This window comes from Paroedura picta, chromosome 2 (genome assembly GCF_049243985.1).
Source record: "Paroedura picta isolate Pp20150507F chromosome 2, Ppicta_v3.0, whole genome shotgun sequence".
Lineage (NCBI taxonomy): Eukaryota > Metazoa > Chordata > Lepidosauria > Squamata > Gekkonidae > Paroedura > Paroedura picta.
In genome coordinates, this window is record NC_135370.1 from 90806608 (window position 1) to 90827824 (window position 21217).

General features: G+C 41.5%; 1 protein-coding gene across 2 annotated transcripts in view; it reads left to right on the top strand.

The window, feature by feature from the left end:
• Nucleotides 1-2113: 2113 nt before the first annotated feature.
• IGSF22 (immunoglobulin superfamily member 22) overlaps nucleotides 2114-21217 on the top strand; it is a 52569-nt gene continuing 33465 nt past the window's right edge. The window contains exons 1-10 of one of the 2 annotated variants that reach the window (XM_077321571.1): nucleotides 2114-2266; nucleotides 4129-4271; nucleotides 6788-6919; nucleotides 7107-7243; nucleotides 12558-12657; nucleotides 16286-16325; nucleotides 17667-17844; nucleotides 18487-18600; nucleotides 19308-19470; nucleotides 19882-20154. In XM_077321571.1, the coding sequence (XP_077177686.1) occupies nucleotides 4166-4271; nucleotides 6788-6919; nucleotides 7107-7243; nucleotides 12558-12657; nucleotides 16286-16325; nucleotides 17667-17844; nucleotides 18487-18600; nucleotides 19308-19470; nucleotides 19882-20154 (1243 nt within the window). In that variant the 5' untranslated portion in view covers nucleotides 2114-2266; nucleotides 4129-4165. Of the gene's footprint in view, nucleotides 2267-4128; nucleotides 4272-6787; nucleotides 6920-7106; nucleotides 7244-7853; nucleotides 7985-12557; nucleotides 12658-16285; nucleotides 16326-17666; nucleotides 17845-18486; nucleotides 18601-19307; nucleotides 19471-19881; nucleotides 20155-21217 lie in introns of those variants that run through there. The other variant, XM_077321572.1, reaches the window with a different exon arrangement.

The following is a 21217-nucleotide window of genomic DNA, read 5'->3' on the forward strand; positions in this document are numbered from 1 at the left end:
CTGAAGCCAGGGAAGCCTCTAAACAGAAAGAGGCTCGCTGGTGCGTTTATCCCCGCTCGCTCGGAGAAAAAAAAATGGCGATCGCTTCGCCGGAAGTTTGGAGGACAGGCTCAGGAGGAGGGACTTTGAAGAAACCGCAACAATGTTAACGCACAGGTCTTTTTCGCTAGTGTTGCAGATTGGTTGCAAGAGTGTAGCGCTTTCCGGAGGGTGAATCCACTTTTTGGGATTCCCCTGAAAGTGCTACAAGGAAGCGCTTTTTGCAGATTGGTTTCAGGTGTGTGGCAGATTGTCTACGACGTCGTGCGTTATGGCAAATCAATAGCGTTTCCAATTGGCAACCATTGTGCGATTTTGAAGGCATGCAAAAAGCCCCAAGGAGTTGACTGGGAAGACAGGCAGGGAACACACAAGTCGCACCCACAAAGGACCTTGCCTCAAGGCCTTTCTGATATAGCCAGAAGCTGGGTGGGGCAGCCCTCAGCCAGAGAGCCTGCAGCTGGTGCTAGTCCTCATCAGAGAAAGGAGCTGTAGCCAGGCTTTGACACTGCGCTGCCAAGCATGCTGATCTTCTGATAGTTATCAAGCCTCCAATGATGCTGCTGCGGGCTTGCTGGGGTCTTGGCCTGGGTCCAGTAGTGCTGCTCCTGTGGCGAGTTATCCAAGCTGGAAGGCAACTTGTCCCAAGACCTGACATACCCCAGAATGTAGAGCTGGGTCTCAGCCCCACTGGACTCAGCCTGGAGAAAAGGAGGTTGAGAGGGGACATGATAGCCCTCTTTAAGTATTTGAACGGTTGTCACTTGGAGGAGGGCAGGATGCTGTTCCCACTGGCTGCAGAGGAGAGTAATGGGTTTAAACTACAAGTACAACGATATAGGCTAGATATGCCTTTTATATGCCTCACACCTCCATCTGCATTTCTTATTTATTTATTTCATTTATTTTTTGCCTTTTTGCACATGGGGTCCCAAAACAGTTGCATCATTTTCTTTTCCTCTATTTCATCCATACAACAGCCCTCTGATATAGGCTAGTTACAATGATATAGGCTAGATATCAGGAAAAAGTTTTTCACAGTCATAGTAGTTCAGCAGTGGAATAGGCTGCCTAAGGAGGTGGTGAGCTCCCCCTCACTGGCAGTCTTCAAGCAAAGGTTGGATACACACTTTTCTTGGATGCTTTAGGATGCTTAGGGCTAATCCTGCGTTGAGCAGGGGGTTGGACTAGATGGCCTGTATGGCCCCTTCCAACTCTATGATTCTATGATTCTATGACTCCTACTGCTCGTTCTCTGCCAGGGCCCCAGGCTGTGGTAGAAATAGACCATAGGATTCAAACCCTGGAGAATGACCCAAATAACACCTTTAGTTATTGCCTCAGGTCGCTATTGACCCTTGATTTTGAGAATTTCCAAAAAACAGTTGAACCAAAAGCTAATGCCACAAAGCTTTATTATGCAGGAGCAAAGGTTAAGTCATCCTGCATTTTTAAATAAATAAGAGTGTTTCCTTGAGTGCACAACTTCTACAGCTAATGAAATTGTTAAAATATGCCAGGTCTGACAGCTCCACTTTGGTTTCATCCTGAATTAGAAATCCTAGTTTTTGGAGAAACAAATAAACTCCAGTTTCCCCAGGTGCATTGGGGCAAAGTGCACTTGGAACACTTCTCAAACCAAGAAATGTTCAGTCACATTCTACATTGAGAGGAGAAAGGAGGGTATGCAGGAATATGACAGCAAGCAAAGAAAACTGAATGATTCCTGAATACAGCCTATATATGTGGGTGACATGAAAATACAGAGCCTTACAGGAATTTGAAACTTATAATTTTGTTTCATCAAATGTAAATTTTACTAAATTCACATTGCAGATTTTTTTAAAAAGCATTTTAATGTTGTGTGAATCAAACAGCCTAAAATTGTATGCTAGGTCTTCCATGAGATAGTGTGCTTTATTTAACCTTCATTAGTTGTGGCTTTTGCTGTATGGCCCTCTTTGCCCTTAAGAATTTGTCATCTTAGTTGGAGTGCTGAAGCTGTAGAAATGGATGTAACCACATAGCCCACTAGGGGCTAGTGTGTATTTAAAGAATGAATTATTCAGAGCCATATTTGATATATGCTGGAGGACCAAGCTGACTTCACAAGAGTGCCAAAACACTTTAGCTTGCTCACATCTACTACAGGACTCGGAACTTATGGTCCAGAAACTTCTTTTTTGTAACAGAGACAGCCAACACCCCTGGTAGCTAGGGGGAAAAGGTACAATTTTTATTTATTATTCTTGTTAAATATAAGAAGTTTGGAATGTAATACTTAGTTGTTGATGGTTTTTAAAATCTGTTTTCTTCATGTGTTTTATAAATGTACAGTGTGACATGTGTTCTGATAAATGGATAACTATCAAATATCCTACATTTTGAATAAATAAGAATTCTATTGAGTTATGTAAGAATTCTCACCAAGACTCTGCAGGACTTCTGCAACAGGATATGGGGCTGATGATCAAGAAACTTATGTAAGAGACAATCAACAGTCTTGGTAAACTGAAGAAAGGGTACAATTTACAATATTTTATTTTTGATTGTGATATTTAAATTTGGGATGTTACTATAAATATAGGTGGGTTTGGGGGTTTTGGTATGCTTTCTTCAGGGTATTTATAATGTAGGGATTGATGTTGATTCCAGTAGATGGGTAACAGTGAAAATTTCTAAATAAGTAGCATTTTGAATAAATTAACATTTTATTGATTATGTTAGGCCTCTTACCGGGCAGAGTTAACTGTGATATTCCATATATAGTGCCAGAGGCAATTGTACAGTGAATGAATAGATAAATTGTGCTGTATTCGTTGCCCTATCACATAGTCAATGGTTTCTTCCACCTGTAACAACCCTATTGGTATAGAAACCCTTCCCCATGTATTCACTTCACAGATGGCACAGTTGAAATGTATTTTAAAAATATTACATAAATAAGCAAGACTGTAATGTGGGAAGCAATACATGACTTATTACAACACTGTCTTGTGTGACCATTTGCCACTGGCCATTGCACCTTATTCAGGTACTAAATGTTAATTAATCATTGTGTTCATCAAGTCCCAGCCGTCTCATGGCAACCCCAGTCAAGGCAACAGGGGAGCAGACTTGGTTTGTCTTTGCCTTCCTCTACATGACAATCCCAGTCTTTTTTGGTGGTCTCCTATCCAAGGACTAACTATGACTCACCCTGCTTAGCTTCTAAGCCAGTGATTCTCAACCTTCCTAATGCCACGATCCTTTAATATACTTCCTCATGTAGTGGTGACCCCCCCCCCAACAATAAAGTTATGCGAGTGTTCTTTCACAGAAATTAAACCGAAAACGACCAATGGTGTGAAGATCCATCGTTCATGATTGTATATAAATTGTTTTTTCCTGGGGTTTCTCAGTTCAGTTCTGCCTTTTGTCCCACTATGCCGATATTGCTCTTTTCCGCTCCCCCAGACAGATGGAACACTCTATCTCACCCCCCCTCCGCCAAGCTGCTCCCCCTGTTCAACTCCCAAAGGGGTCCCGACCCCCAGGTTGAGAACTACTGTTCTAAGCTCTGGTGAGAATGGGCTAGTCAGGCTGCTACCAGATATAACAACAGGGTGTCCATCAACATGACTATCTGTGGTAGGAGTCCTTGTGTACTGCAAGGATGTTATCTAAATATCTCTGTACACAGAGACACATAGTCCCTGTACTTGAAGGATATATGAAGGATCTCTGTCAATGAAAGCAAGGCTGTCTGGTGTCTCAGTGCCCTTGTTTAGAGTTCTGCCATTCACTCCTATAGAGAAAACTAATAATTTACATGGGATAAAGTTGAGTGCATTCAAAGGCAGGGGATAAACCTGCATCCTGTTCCCGTTGATACCATAAATTCACATTCACCAACATGTTTTGTTCTATTTCTTCATATGTTGAATAGAAATATCCTGGGCTCTGGTCTTGGTCTCTCTGGAACTAGTCAAAAAGTTGAGAACTGCTTTATAAACATTCAAATTCAATAGTATAAAAAGCAGAAAGATGGTGATTAATGTAACAGTTCATCTGACAGATTGGAATGATTGTAGTTTTTTTCTTCCTCAGGTCATAAAAATACTGCCGAAGGCCAAAGTGTGTCATTATGGCGACTGGAGTTGTACAGATGAAAACAGACTTCCAGGAGCACCACTCCTTTGAGATGTCCAGCTCAGTACAACGCACATCTCACACCACCAAAATTGTAGGAGGCAAGTATCCTGATAATGATATCAAGAAAATCAGAGACCCCAATATTTTTAGTCATTTGCAAACTGTAAGTTAAATCTGTTACTGCTGATTCAGCAAAAGGTAATATGACTTAGGGCCAAACAACACATTACAGTAGAGGCCCCTGCTTTGATCCCTTGACATATAACTTAACTATGTGGGACCCAAGGTGATTGCACTGTGCCATCTAGGAAAGGGGGGTTTAACTTCCATGCTATTTTGACAATAGCAAACACCAAAGGCCACCCGCCCATGCCTGTTCATAGCCCCTTATAAGCCTTTGCAAACAGACAAGGCTTGCACTGGCTCCTGAAAGTCATCAATAATGAGGACAGGCAAGAGCATGGACACCCAGACAAGGCTTCGTCACCCTGGTCTAAACCAAATATCATAACAAAACAAACCACTTAGTTTGCCATTACCCTGGATATATGATAATGAAAGGATTTGTATGTCCATCTACCTGTCTGTCCATCAATGGCAGGTATAACTCATCAGAAATAAACCTAGGAGTCTCAAGACTGGTTTTGAACCTCAAGATGATGATGGGAGCTGCAGTGTGCAAAATGAAGGGAAACTGGAACATCCTGCATCAGGTTGTCTCCTTGATAGGCAACATATAATATGAGAGATTTTAAGTAACATGTTATCTATATACTATTAGTGGCATGGCCCCCATCTGCAGATACTTAAATTGGTGAATTGGGACAGATGTTTCTGTAAACTTGAGGAGCCACTAATTTTACAGAAAAACCTGACAAAAAAACCCAGAGGAAGGTATTAAAATTCCCTCCAAAATTAAATCTTCTGACAAGAATTCTTGCCCTTGTGGAATACTTCCACTTTATGTGGAACACTTCCACATAAGGGAGGGCTAGCACAGGCTCCTTTCCTTCCCTCCTCCCTTGCCTCTCCCCCTTATCTCTCACTTCCATGACATCCTTCCTGGTCCCTCCCCCCTCCCTCTTTCTCTTAAACACCTCTCTCACACGCACAGAGAGAGACTCCTTCCTCCCCACTCCTTACCTTTTGTGGCAGGAGGGCCACCATACCATGTTCAGTGGTCCTCTGCCATCTCAGTTGAGCGTCCCACGCCTACTGTGAGGCTCCCATGGCATCATGGCTGGGATGTCCTCTGTGGACGCTGTCTCTGCAGCTGGGCCGGCCTTTGTAGGCTCTGGCTCCATGACTGAGCCAGCCTCTGTGGGCTCTGGCTCCATGACTGGGCTAGCCTCTGAGAGCTCTGCCTCTATGGCTGGGCCAGCCTTCTCCGCCACAGCCCTGGCTCACTGGGTGGTGCCCCCATGGCTGGGCCAGTTTCATCAGCCACCGCTGCCACCGTTGGCTGCCTCTGTTGTGACTGCCACTCAAGGTTTTCTGGTGTGCTTGTTGGGTGGGACTTGTGGACTTAACTTCCATTTCACCAAGCGTGCCAGAAGATGTGTCAAAAAGTGTTCTCTTCACAAACACAAAAAATGTACCTACCTCAGGTCTCACATTGGCTGCATGACAGGCTAGATGCCACCCTGGGCACGGCAAGTTGGGAGCCACATTGGGTCCAATGGCAGAGGCACAGCAACCCAAGAGCCATGCTGGGTATGGTGATGGAGACATGGCAGCCTGGGTGCTGCACTTGGCATGGCAACAGCATATGGTGGGTTCATGAGCCACTCTAGGCTTGGTACTGGGAGGGATATTGGATCCCTACAGCTCAATATGGCAGAGGACACTCAGCAGCTATAAGTTACAATAATAACTGAACCTCAATAATTCTGTAGAGATACTGACTTTATTTTTCATTTATGCAAGCCATAACTGTGTAAAAGAATCAGGAGGAGCTTTCCTTACTTCATTTCATCCAGCTTGTTCTAGACGTTTTAGGGGGAGAAGGAACTTAAGATAGGGCTGCCAATATCAACAACGGCATGTTTTTTATGTTATGTACAGTGCACAAAAGTAGTAAACTGACCAGAAATGTAGCTATTTCTGAATAGTCAAATGTTCAGAGCAATAGGTTTACCAACCTCTAGGTGGAATCTGGAGATATCTTAGAATTACAACTGATCCCCAACTGGTTTTTGCAATTACACATTAGCAAAATACTGCAGGTGAGATGAACAGGACAGTTCTTACTTCCACTGTAAATAAAACTTATAGATAACTGCATTTTTTCACATTCATCTAATTCCCATTGGCATCCCTCTCCACCCATCCCTCATCCATCACTAATTCCATTTAGATTTTAGACTCTTCAAAGCACAAAATTGCCTGCTTATATCACTCTACACTGTACCAAATATCATCAACACCAAGAGTCTGAGAAGACACTAATCCAGAGACTATTGTGACAGTACTCAAAGGGCAAGAATGACATTTGGGAATAGAATTCTCAAAATAATTTAGTGAAATGCTTAACAGTGACACATATACTTTCAAAATCTGCTTTAAAAACTAGGCAGCAAATTTTATGTGATCAATACATGATTTTTGTTTACAGATGAAGTGGTTTCTAAAGAATCTTCTTCTGTTGTGGAGTCCTTCAGCATGGTCTCCCACTCCTTTGAGATCCCTCCAGGAGAGAGCATCCCAGAATTTTTGGAGAAACCTCATCCACTAGCAGCTCCTTTAGGTAAGTAATCATTTTGTCACCAAGAAAACAAAAATTGAAAAATTGAAAAAATGATAAGTGAGTGCCAGAAAGCAGCTTTGAGAATGGTTGGCTGAACAAATGAAATAATTAATTTGGCACACAATGGATAGCATGCCATTAAATAAACTATTTATAAAATCAATTTGATAATTTTCCACATTTACAGGAGACAAAGCTGTATTTCGAGCCAAAGTGCAAGGCAACCCAAAACCTCATGTAACATGGAAAAGAGAGAGTGGAATTCCAATCAAAGAAGGATCAAAGATGTTTTTTGACAGCATCAATAAGGAGTATGTCCTAAAGGTAATTTGGATCAGTAGCTGCTTAAAATCCTGATAATTAGAAATGCAGATCGCAACAGCATTATCTAGTGGGGGGGGTTTGAACAAAGGGCCAATTCACTGCTTGAGATGAGGCAAATACATGAATGCATGAAGCTGAATCAGACTTCTGGTCCTTCAAGGTCAATATTGTGTACTCAGACTGATAGAAATTCTCTAGGATTTCCAGTAGATGTCTTTGAAATCACCAACTTCCAGGTCCATTTAAATGCAGATGCCATGGTTTGAACTTGGGACCTTCTGCTTGCCAAGCAGATGCTCTATCAGTGAGCCACAGGCAAACTACATGCTGTTTTATAAGACTAAAACTCTAGAAAGCCACTGTCTTCATTGACAAATCTCATCATGATGGAGTTATGACAGATTATACTGCATTTAGTTGTCATAACAAGCAGCAATTAAACTGCTATCCGGTATGAACACAGCTTGTTTGTTGCATTCATACTTCTCTCCACCTGTTAAACACAGATGCAAAACTTTCCAATGTGATCAGGTTGTAATTCACTGTGACATCAATGTGTTTGCATTGTAACATCACAGTGAATTGGAACTTTATCAAACTAGCAATTTTTGCATTGAGCTCTGCACATGGAAAGAAAGAGGGAAGTGAGAGTAATGAAGGGAGTATAAGAGTTCAACAAGTCATCAGTGCCTGCTTGTAGTTTAATTGCAGCTTCTCAAGGCATCTGAATGCTACCATAAGGTGAGCATCAAGGCTCTGCCATCATAAATATCTTATGGCAATGTCAACATGTAGGATGGTGCTACAATAATTTTGTGACAATTGCATCCAGTAATATTTTGAGATAGCTGTAGAACAAGGGTTCTGATCTGGCTAGGCCAGTTTCATCAGATCTGAGAACTTAAGCAAGATCAGCCCTGATTAGTACTTGGATGGGAGATCTCTAAGAAAGCTCACAGTTGCTACACTGAGCCAGGCAATGGCAAATCACTTCTGAATGTCTTTTGCCTGGGAAACTATATGCAGTTGTCATATATTGGCTGCAAGTTGATAGTACTTTCTGTCCATCATCGATAGAGTTGCCAGTCTCCAGGTGGTGGCTGGAGATTTCCTGGTATTACAGCTGATCCGCAGGCAACAGAGATCAGTTCACCTGGATAAAATGGCCACTTTGGAAGGTGGACTCTGTGGCATTATACCTCATTGAAGTCCCTCCTTTCCCCAAAACCTGCCATGTGCAGGTTCCTCCACCAAAATCTCCAGGAACTTTCCTGGAGCTTGCAACCCTAATCATAGAGCAAGGCTTTGGCTTGGTGATCATTCATTGTCTCCTTGTTTTTCCCCTCATAACCTGAGCGCCTAATTAGTTTATTTGTTAAAATATTTGTATCATATCTTTGCTGTCCACAGACGTTTCAAGCTGTTTCTTCTTGCGTAGCCCCTCAGAAGAACTCTAGCAAATGTCAAAGCAATATAAAAACATTCCAGAAAAAAAATAATGTTCCAAAAAATCCCTAAGTTCTTACTGTTTTCCAAAGCCCTTCAGAACAAATTATATATAGAAGCTTCTTGAAAACCAGTTGATTGGGTATCAACCCAAAAAAGCCCATAGCTGACTGGCTGCACATTTAATTACTCTTGTTGAAGGAATGACAAATCCTATATCCCATCTAGGTCTTAAAGCCAATAAGCTGTTCAACCAGAAAAAGACAGCAATATAACATATAGTTATTGCTGTTCAATATTCAATAGAAACAAATGATGTTTAATTGCAATAGCTATATATTTGTCTACATTTAATGTTATATTAAAATCTAGGTCCATTAACAGAGTCATTAAATGAAAGTTAGAAGAGCAAGGATCTTCTTACTCAGAAGAGAATCCAGAAATTCTTTTCTCAGGTGTAAATAAATTATACCTACAAAGAAATGTTCAGTTCTTTTTATAGAAGACCTGTCTCAGATACAAACTCTAGATCCTCTTTCTTAGCCTGTAAATCATCTATGAAAGACAGCAAGTAGAAATGAAATCATTGTTGCAAGGAGAAAAATCTCTGATAGCATGATAGCATGAGAGCCAGTTTGGTGTAGTGGTTAGGAGTGCGGAATTCTAATCTGGCATGCCAGGTTCGATTCTGCACTCCCCCACATGCAACCAGCTGGGTGACCTTGGGCTCACCACGGCACTGATAAAACTGTTCTGACTGAGCAGTAATATCAGGGCTCTCTCAGCCTCACCCACCTCACAGGGTGTCTGTTGTGGGGAGAGGAAAGGGAAGGCGACTGTAAGCCACTTTGAGCCTCCTTCAGGTAGGGGAAAGCGGCATGTAAGAACCAACTCTTGTTCTTGTTCTTGTTCTTGTTCATATCATAATACTATAAGAATAATATGATAATTGGTATTGGTTGAAGTATGAATATTCGAAGTACACAGGTGAACAAATGCACCACACCATTCTTCCACCACAACATGGCTACTAACCAGACTATAAGCACTAGAAGAGAGTCACAATCCAATTCAAGTGAGTTCAGTTTAATCTATGAGCAAGTGAACTCATCCAATCCAAATTTAAAATAATCTAATACTGACAGTGAAACTAGTGATTCCTTACTCTCTAGGTTAATTGAAAGACAATATTTAATAACCATTAGTTAGGCTATTAAAGAAACTCTTCTGCCCAGTTTCCATTAACAAGGAGGATGGCACGATACTTCTATGACATGCTAAGAAGGAATGTAATAGTGAAATTTGGGAGACAAACAGAGTTGCTTCATAGTTTGATTTTCGGCTTTATTCAAGCATGCCTTCTAAATCGGCCAGTTTGGTGTAGTAGTTAGGAGTGCGTACTTCTAATCTGGTGAGCCAGGTTCAATTCTGCACTTCTCCCACATGCAGCCAGCTGGGTGACCTTGGGCTCACCATGGCTCTGATAAAACTGTTCTGACCGAACAGTAATATCAGGGCTCTCTCAGCCTCACCTACCTCACAGGCAAATGTAAGCCACTTTGATCTTTCTTTGGGTAGAGAAAAGTGGCGTATAAGTACCAACTCTTCTACTTCTTCTAAATCATTTCAGTCCAGTATCTCTACTGTGCATGTTTGCTTTTCCCTCTTTTTATTCCCCGTTTTCCCCAGAGATCTTTATAATGCATCTTTTTTTTCCAATATGATTTTCTCTTTAGTTGCTTTAACATGGCAATAATTCTCAGTGGACTTGCATTGCCTCTGTATACACAGCAGAAGCAACAACAACCAAGCAAGCATATGGTGATACACACCATACCAGGGATGAGCACAAACTAGGAAAATGCAGTTAGGTTCTAATGAAACCAGAAGGCTCATTCATTAACTGAACCAGCTCATGGCAGTTCATGACCCTGCAAACTCCATTGAAAGGGACCACAGTTCCTTCAAACAGGATTAGAAGAAAGGTGTTGTTTCAGCTGTTTTGGGTTGTCTTGTGCAGTCCCATTAAAATTTAAAGGGAAATAGAATTAAAAAGAGCTGTGTGGCAGGGAGGCACTCCCCTCTGCTGAAGAAAGCTGTAGAGCATGGAGCATCTCTTACCTGCATAGCTGTTTTTTTGCATTCTCTTTAAACTTTATGGGACAGCCCAAAGCAGCTGAGTGTCAAGGAGTGCCTCCCCGCTGCTCAGCTCTTTTTATGGTTTTTGCAGGGAACAGAAAATGGGATTAAAGGAGTCTCTTTAAACCCTTGCTTTCTGTTCCATCTAAGAACCACTTTTGTTACTAAGGGTTTGTAGAAGTTTGTGAACCATGTTCAGAACAAAATTAATCACAGAATTTTGGTTTGTGGTTTAGTTCACGCCCATCCCTAATCCACATTTTGCTTGCCCCAGCTGCCCATGCCTTTCATTCATTCTGGTCTCACCAGAGGGCTTTTTTATGATTTTAGAAATCTGTAATTGGCATTTCAGAACAGCATTAAACCACAGTAATATGCCAATCATTGATTTTTAAAAGACCCTGAGTTGGTGGAATTAATGGCCCTACAGATGCTTTGTTTGCTTACAACAGCCTTTCTCAACATTTTTACTGTGTTTTATTGCACCCCAGTTGAAGAGGGATGTAGACAAACTGGAGCGTGTCCAGAGGAGGGCAACAAAGATGGTGAGGGGTTTGGAGACCAAGACATATGAAGAAAGGTTGGGGGAGCTTGGTCTGTTTAGCCTGGAGAGGAGACGACTGAGAGGGGACCTGATAACCATCTTCAAGTATTTAAAAGGCTGCCATATGGAGGATGGCGCAGAATTGTTCTCTCTTGCCCTAGAGGGACAGACCAGAACGAATGGGATGAAATTAATGCAAAAGAAATTCCATCTAAACCTCCGGTTTTTCTGTGGAACAGGCTTCCTCAGGAGGTGGTGGGTTCTCCATCCTTGGAAATTTTTAAACAGAGGCTGGATAGCCATCTGATGGAGAGGCTGATTCTGTGAAGATTCAAGAGGGTGGCAGGTTACAGTGGATAAGTGTTAGGGCTGTGAGTGTCCTGCATAGTGCAGGGGGTTGATCTAGGCCTCCCAGCCTATGCCCCCAAAAGAGCTCTATGCTCCACCGCCACCAACTGGCTAATGGTCCCTGGCCCTAAAGAAGTTCACCTGGCCTCAACCAGGGCCAAAGCCTTCTCTGTCCTGGCCCCCACCTGGTGGAATGAGCTCCCAGAAGAGATCAGGGCCCTGACAGAGCTAAAGCAGTTCCGCAGGGCCTGCAAAAGGGAACTCCTCCACCAGGCATTTGGCTGAAGCCAGGCACAATCAGCCAACAACATCAGCAGGGCCCCTGCCCCCCTCTCCCTCCCCCCCCCCCAGAGCTCCACCAAGACTCCTGGACCTGTTGTATTATTATTGTTTAATGTTATACAGTTACTCTGTTATTATTATCAGTTAATAATTTTAATGTTATAATTAGTTGTATGTAATGTTTCCTGTATAGTTTGAGTTCTATGTAAACTGCCCTGAGCCTTCAGGAAGGGCGGTACATAAACGTGAAAAATAAAATAAAAATAAATAAATAAAAATAGATGACCCATGAGGTCCCTTCCAACTCTATGGTTCTATAAGAAACACCTGAAACATACTTTGAGAAGCCCCAGAACTGGTGCAACTGTGCAGAATATGATTGCTAATCGTAGCTGTGTACACACCTAGATAACTGATCTATCACAACTTCTAATTTGACTTTCAGGCAACATGAATTTAATGCAAGATGTTTAGTAGGAAAGTATTGTTAACTGCACAACGTCTGTAAGCATTGTTTGCTGATCCTTTTGTTTGGGTATTATTTTTCCTTTGTAGTTGGAAAGCATCACCTCAGATGACGCAGACAATTACAAGTGTATTGTTTCCAATACCCATGCTGACATCATCTGCACTGTCTCCTTGCATATTGCTGAAGGTAAGCACCAAATAAGACTTTGGAGAAATCATCACCTTGCAAAAACAAAAAGCTCCCTGTACTAAAGAGCAGCAGCGGAAGAAGAAGTGGGTTTTTATATCCCACTTTTCTCTATCCTAAGTGGCTTACATCACCTTCCTTTCCTTTCCCTACAATAATCATTGTGTAGCAGGTGGGGCAGAGAGAGTTCTGAGAGAACTGTGACTAGCCCAAGGTCACTCAGCCCCCTGATGTCTGCTCCCGACCAAATCCTGGTATACCCAGGAGCTGCACAAACAGAAACAGGAGTTGAGACAAATAGATTGAGCTTGGCAGAAAACTTGCCACAAAGCTGCAAAAACATTTTATAAGATGCTTATGAATGCTTATGAGATGGCAGTGAAGGCTACAAAGAATGTGTACTTCATGGCCTCTGTTGTCTCCACGAGCTCTCGCCCAGGACTATTGACTCAATGCCTAACCAACATGGGAATACAAGATGTGGCACTTAAGTGGCTACAGTCCTTTCTTCAACTTTGGGGACAGAGAGTGGCAGTAGTAGAGAAAGCCTGGGCTAGGGTTTCACCAATATGCAGATGACACTCAGCTGTATCTGTTAGTGAATGGCCATCTGCCTATGCTTCTGAGTGTACTGACTAGCTGCCTGGAGATGGTGATGGACTGACTGAAGTGGAAATGGCTGAAATTAAATCCAGCTAAGACTTTGGCTTAATGAGCCTCTTGTGGCGCAGAGTGGTAAGGCAGCGATATGCTGTCTGGAGCTGTCTGCCCATGAGGTTGGGAGTTCGATCCCAGCAGCTGGCTCAAGGTTGACTCAGCCTTCCATCCTTCCGAGGCCGGTAAAATGTGTACCCAGCTTGCTGGGGGGTAAACGGTCATGACTGGGGAAGGCACTGGCAAACCACCCCGTATTGAGTCTGCCATGAAAACGCTAGAGGGCGTCACCCCAAGAGTCAGACATGACCCGGTGCTTGCACAGGGTATCCCCTTTACCTTTACCTTTAAGACTTTGGCTATGTTGGCAAGCCTTAGATGGGGCTCTACAACTTCTGACTTTTGACAGGGTCTAATTGACAACTTTGACCACTGTCAAGAGCCTGGACATGATCCTGGACTCGACATTATCTATGGAGGCCCAAGTCATGAATACTGCCCACCAGGCATTTTACTGTCTGTGCCAGATGTGACAGCTAGTGCCCTATATGTCAATATTTGACCTAGCCACTGTGATCCATGCAACAATCACCTCCAGACTGGACTTCTGCAACTTGCTCTGCACAGAGCTACCCTTGTATCTGATTCAAAAGCTTCAACCGGTCCAAAAAAAAAAGCAGGCTGATTTCTTATTGGAATGGGATGGCGAGAACACACTCAATCGCTGCTTTCCCACCTACATTGATTTGAAGTTGAATACCAAATCAGGTTCAAGGTATTGGTACTCACCTTCAAAGTCCTAAATGGTCTGGGGCATTCATACCTACAGGGCTGCCTCCTCCTCTATGTCCCTCAATGGAGCCTATGCTCCAGCTCACAAAATCTGCTGAAATTCCTAATGAACTAAAAAATATTCAACCTGATCATGATGAGGTGTGGGTACAAAGACATGTCTCTGTTTAGAACATGTTCTTCCAGCTCTGTGAGAGTTCTATCAGATAAAGTTATAAATCATAGTTATCTTTCAATAATAGCTTGCTTTCAAGCTTGATAAGTGCTCACATTCTTAACTCGTCAATTATCAGTATACCTAATGTAACCAAATCTGTAGATACATATCCAAAGAATGGAGCGATGAGCAGACAAGACATAGTGTACTGAGAAAAGCCAAAGGTCCCCCCCCCCCAAAAGATACGTTTGATAGATAGATAGACAGACAGACAGACAGACACTAGAAGTAATAGAAAAGCCTGTTGGAACTGATACAATGGGCGCTAGAAGGGGGGAGGGAGTGGGTTCCCTTCTCCCTTTTGCTGGGAAAGGCTCCAGCTGCCTCGCAGTGAGGGGGCTGGAGGACTTCCCAGACCAAGGGGGAAGGGAAACCATCACACACACCCCTGCAGTTCTCCAGCCACCACTCTGCCTGGCCCTGCAAAGCATCACAGAGGCTTTTCCAAGCCTCTTCAGGAGGGGCTGGGCAGAGTAGCAGCTGGAACTCCTGCCCCCGCAACTCTCCAGCTGCTACTCCTCATCCAAGCCTCTGCAGGGCTTTGCAGGACCAGGCGGAGTGGCAGCAGGAACTCCTGCCCCCCCCCCCGGCTCCTGTTGCCTTAGGAAGCCCTCACACTGCCCCTGTGTGTGAGGGCTTCCTGGGGGAAGGGGGAAGGGCAGCCACTCCGCTCCCCCCACAGCTCCTGTTGGCCCAGGAAGCCCTCATGCCACCTCTGCAAGGTGGCATGAGGGCTTCCCTGGCCACACTCCTGGCCACACTTCCCTGCCACACTCACTGCTTTGCTTGGGTGGCCAAGACTGCAATGGTGACAAGTTCACCAGAGCACTCCTGGCCAGGTTGGTGGGGGGGGCTGACCCTGTCTGGACTGTGAGCCAATCGGAGGTGCAAAGTGCCTCCCAATTGTCCCAAAAGTCTGGGTGGTGCTGGGCCAATCTTTGGGCCCACCCACTGTTTGCCCACTTACCTCTTACCTTTTTATTTAACAGCACAAGCTGTTCCAGATTTACACTTGGGGATTTAAAAACTCAAATAATAGAAGCAGCATGTGTAGATTTTTAAAAAGAAACATACCATCTGTGGCTGTTGCTAGGCAACCACAATATTGCCAATTAAAGCATTGCTCTCTCTGAGTGAAAAATGAGGAGGGAGAGGCGTCTCATCAGACCCAACAGCAATCACTGGGTGACTTGATACCATGTGCCCAGTTGCTCACTTATGTTCAATATTGGCTACCTCACAACAGCCAGTATGGAGCAATGATTAGAAACTAGGTTCTGGGAGACCCAAGTTCAAATCCCCCCTTTACCATGGAAAGTCACTGGGTGACTTTGGATCCCAACTGTAGAGAAAGATGGGGTATAAACAAATTCAAGTATGTATCAACAAACAAGGGACCTGCAAGGACTTGTGAGGACCATCAGATTTCCCCCTCCCCTACTATTTCCTCTTTTCTTTCTGTAAAATCCCTGATAGGGGAGAAGGTATGGGGGTTTCAGGAAAAGGAAAAAGCAAGTCATGGGGGAGGAGAAAATGAAATTCCTCCCCCCAAATACCTTTATAGTCCTCTGCTTGTTATCTTTCTTATAAAACACCATAAAATGTTATTTTATAAATACAGAAAAGCTGTGAGTGTTCATTCTTGCTACTTTTTATCATAGCAAACAATACTAAAAGTAGAGATTACATATTTCTCAGACATATAACATACTACAAAGAGTATTCCCATATTTCAGCTACAGCTTCACTTCTGTATTTATTTCAATATTTTTGACATTCTCAAAAAAGATTAACAGATACATTCTGCACACATTTGGTGACATTTTAATACTTTATTTTGCAATACATATATTTCTATATTTTCTTCTTTGATCTAAGCTTTTTCCAAATTTTTTTCACATCTTGTGCCAACTCTTTTTTCCCTTTAGAATTGAGGTTATTTATATTAATGTTTTCATTTTTAAGGTCAAGAAAAGATGGATTTCAAAAAAATGTTGAAAAAAAGGTAAGATGCTTCTGTTCATCATCATATATTTTACCTCAAGAAGATTGCACTCTAGACTTTCCCACTAGCATGTTCCACTGTAGTTGTTAGTAAATCTCAAACAACTACTCACCCACAACAATGCAGCATCGAATGTGAACATGGGTGCTGATACTAGAGCTTGCAACAAACCCAGAACCCAACTTTGCTGCCATATACATCCCAACAAAACAATCACTGGACCTAACAACATAACCTACATCATCAAAGGCTTATTCACTTGCTCATCTTCTAACACTGTAAATGCCATTAAATGCCAACAATGCCCCTCTGTTCTCTACATAGGGCAAACAGGTCAAACTCTCCACCAAAGGATTAATGGACAGGTCTGATATCAAAAATCACAAGATTGAAAAACCTGTAGGGGAACACTTCAACCTTCCAGGACATTCAAAAAGGGACCTCAAAGTAGTTGTTTTATTGCAAAGAAACTTCAAGGACAGACTAGAAAGGGAGACTGCAGAAATGCAAGTTAGAACAATGGCAGAACCCAGACTCAACAAGGATATAGGTTTTTAAATCGCACTACATATGCTAACCTCAGTCAGTTCTTATATCTACATTCCTTACAATCCCCTCTTCTTTTTATTTTATTGGGGACAAAGTGACTGTAATGTGATATTAGTAATATGCAATGTACTTCAGAATCTAACACTCTGGTCTCAGAACAAAATAATTTGCCAGCACAGTTTGTTACTTGCAGGGATGCCTCCAGGCTTGGATGGAGATGGATGGGGCAAGCAACTAGTCTCTTTTAATTATTTCTTTTCACAACTGGAAAAGTGTCTGCCATTAATAACTAACATGGACAGTTTTATTTCTCCAATGTTTTTGTGAACTACAACTGAATTCAAAAGGACTGATTAGCTGCTTTAGCACAGGATTATCATATGGCATCATATGGCTTAATTTGGATATTATGACACAGTTTACTAATTTGCCAGTAATTTACCTTTTTTCTATATATTTGTACTCTCATTATGCTTGTTCCATTTGTCTGAGGAAGAGCACATGTGCTCGAAAGCTCACACCTTGAATAAATCTTTGCTGGTCTTAAAGGTGCTATTGGACTCAATTTTTGTTGTGCTACTTCAGACCAACACTGCTACCCACTTGAATCTCTCTGTGTCTAGAAAGTAAAGCGTAGCAAACTGGGAGCAAGTTGCCTTTAGGCATCCAAACTAGTTTACTTATAATTGAACCCTGGAAAATTTACTTTTGTGAGGATCCTGCAAATTCTCTTAAGTCCTCTCCTCAGCTTAACTAATTTGTGAATACAGCTAGTTCATCTCATACATGCAGGGGGGCCCCAGCACCAAAGAAAAAAGAGAAGAGGGTAGTTGATGAGAAAGAAATGCTGGAGATCCTTTCCAAGGTACCCAAGAAGGATTTTGAGAAGGTTTGCATGGAACATGGATTTACAGATTTCCGAGGGCTACTTAAAAAACTGAAGGAGATGAAGAAGAAAGTAGACGTTGAGGTAAGTGATGCCATCAAATTTTGAAATGCTGAGTCAACATATACCTCTGTTTATGATGAGTATATCATATAATATTCCATTATCTAGGCTGCATTGCAGTAATTTCCTTCAAATATGTAGTGACAGTGGGTTGGATCCAACCAGCTTTTCTGGTGGTGAAAAAAGGGAATAGGAGTCCTCTTTGATCACTGAAAAGAGGGGAATTATATCAGTTTAAGTGAAAAAGAAGGCTGGGTTCAACAGAAAGTTACCTAATGTTGCGGTGGTATTCACACAGCAAGCAGAAAATTATTGAATCATATTTAGATTGGAATACATCTGCTATAAAACCTATAGTAACATTGTACTCGTACCTAAAATATGGAGCTTGGTTGAAAAGTGGAAATCAATAAGTACTTTAAAAATATTCTAAATATAATATCATCCACAACCTGAAAACGAAAAGGAATTATCAGTTGTATCTACAGGGCTGAAAATTATGGGTTGGATCCCGTATTTCTACTAGCAGAGAAATGACACTGCTATTTTCTCTCTCTCTCTCATAAATCGAAACAGATCAAAGCAGAGTTTAAGAAAAAGCAAAAGAAAGTTGGGATGTGGCAAATTACTAGAATTCTGATTTATTCTTAATTGATATTACAGGCTGTGCGCATTCTGAAGCCTCTGGAGGATGTTTCTGTTAAAGTGGATTCTACAGCAATATTTGATACTATTTTGGAACTCAAAGACCCTAACACTAAGTTGATGTGGTTAAAGGTAACTTTAATTTCAGTTTCAATTAAAAAAAAACTTGATGTGTGGGTTTTTCAGAGTAAGAAATCAAAGGGTAGCTGCCATATGTTTATCTTTTTGTCTTTGTACAAGGAGTCAAACTTAATTGGACACTGAAAGAGGAATAATGTAGTTCATATTGTTACACAGTCATATATCCAAAACACAAACCTAGCAAAACACAATTTAACATCCATTTCTTTTGTTACTTTTTGGTATTTTTTTCCTAGAGTTTCACTGTCTTTTATATACTTGCCCACGATGGCATATTCTTCCAATTAATTTGTACTATTATCCATACATTCATTTTTCTACCAACACTCACTGCTTTGCAGTCCTATACTGGCCATTGCAGCCTGGACCTATATAAATGTAGACAAATTTTCATTTGATGGCTTTCTTATCAAATTATGCATTGCATATCTAATGTCACAGAGAAAAAATAGTTATCAGTGAAGCCAGTTTATACATTTGGACAGATACATAGCCTACATGTTTTAGCACTGGATTAGATGGCCTGTATGGCCCCTTCCAATTCTATGATTTGGGTGCCAGGAATTGCATGTTGAGTAATCAAATGATGCCTATGCTTACAAACATTTGCATTAGGATGTTTTGCCTCTGAGTTTGTGTGTCCTGAGTATATAGCCATCTCCTTGTTCTTGCAAAGATGCCCATGTTCTTTTTTGCAGGGCAATGAACCTTTACGCATTCAGTATTCTCTTGGGAAATATGACACAAAACAGATGGGCACTAAGTATATGCTGTACATCACCAATGTGACTGAAAGTGACATGGGAACATACAATGTTCTAGTAGGTGACAAGACGCTCTCAGCACGACTTAAAGTAATAGGTAAATTTTATTTTTGATTATATATATGAAAAAGAAAGATGGAAGCATTGTCAGCTAGATCCAGTCACTCTCTTCTATTAGTTGCATCTAGTGACTCTCTTATTCTCTATCTTCCTCCACTGAAATAATAATTCATAATCAACTATTATGTAATTACTCTCTTTCACCACATTGGATCCAATAACTCTTTTCTGCTAAGTCTTCATTTGACTCCATAGGAAGAAGACTTAGTGGAAGGGAGACATTAGATCCAATTCCATATCTTCAGCAAGTATAAGTCTGATTATTTTTGTAGATATACACTAATGCAAAGGAGCTCATGTTCTGACCTATATTGTAGAGGCTTCTTCTTCTTGGCTTCTAAAGGCAAATATCAAGAGTGAAGATAGTTTTTGTTTCATGTTTTAATAGATGAGCCCTTGAAGTTTTTGGCAGACCTGCAGCCTTTGAAAATAATTGAAAGGCAGACTGCTATATTTGAGATTCGCCTTTCAAAGAAGGTGCCCAATTTCACCTGGAAATTCAATGGGAAGGAGCTGAAGCGGGATGACAAGTATGAGATCATCTCATCAGAAGATGGCTTAACTCACACACTGAAAATTAAAGATGCACGCCCAAGTGACATGGGTGAAATCAGCGCTGAAGCTGGAGAACTAGTAACAAAGACTGAGCTAAGTATTCAGCGTAAGTAATGCTCAAGTTGTGTCTCATTGCCTGTGTTATTCAAATATAAAGCAAGACATTGAACGTTCATCAAAGAAATTATAGTATTTTCTTGCTCAGTGTCTTACTTATTCATGCTTTTTAAATATATATATTTATATATGCTTTAAATCTTGTTTTAATGTTTTTATTGTTCACCACCTTGAAGAACCTAAGTTAGGTGGAAATGTTGATTTTAATGTTTTAATTAAATTAAAAAATAAAATATATATCAAATCAACTGGTAGTTTTATACATGTGTTATTATTCCCAAGATCAAATTTTGAAATGTGGAACCAATACTGAAAGGAAATTTAGTAAGAAGAATATGTGGGGGATTTTAAGTAAATTTTAGAATTTTTGTAAGAAGAATTTGTGTTTGGTTGCATGTAAAAAGAATTTGTGTTTGGTTGTTGGCCATAACAGGATTACCAAAAAAAAAAAAAATAGAATGTATGGGGGTGAGGAGGCAGTGTCATTTGCACAACTTAGATTTGATACATTTCAACAGTAGATTTATCATTGTTCATGGCATGAATTGACACTGAAGTCTTAGTAATTTTACTTTTCATCAATTTTCTAGTTAACCACGGCAGAATAAGATGGAAGACACTGAAGTCTTAGTAATTTTACTTTTCATCAATTTTCTAGTTAACCATGGCAGAATAAGATGGAGGACATCTCAAACACAGGATTTGCTTAGATCCAGAGGTGTACCCCAACAAAGCCACTGGGGTTACTGTCCTATATATATTGTAATGAAATAAGGTTCTCTTTGTAATACCCAGAGAGATTCTAAAATTTTATATAGTAGATAACAAGCGGTCCAAAGACAATCAGAAGTGTTGCAATGAGGTATTAAGAATCTGCAAGAACAGCTTCATTCCTCATAGCTTATACAGTGGGGGTCATCAACCCCCGCTGTCAGGCTGCGAAAGCCTCGGCAGCCGGCTGCGGGGCCCGCACCTCCCTCTCCCTGCCCCCCCTGCAGCGAGAAGCTTGCCAGGCCGCGAGCAAATCAAAGTGGCCAATTAGCTCGCAGCCC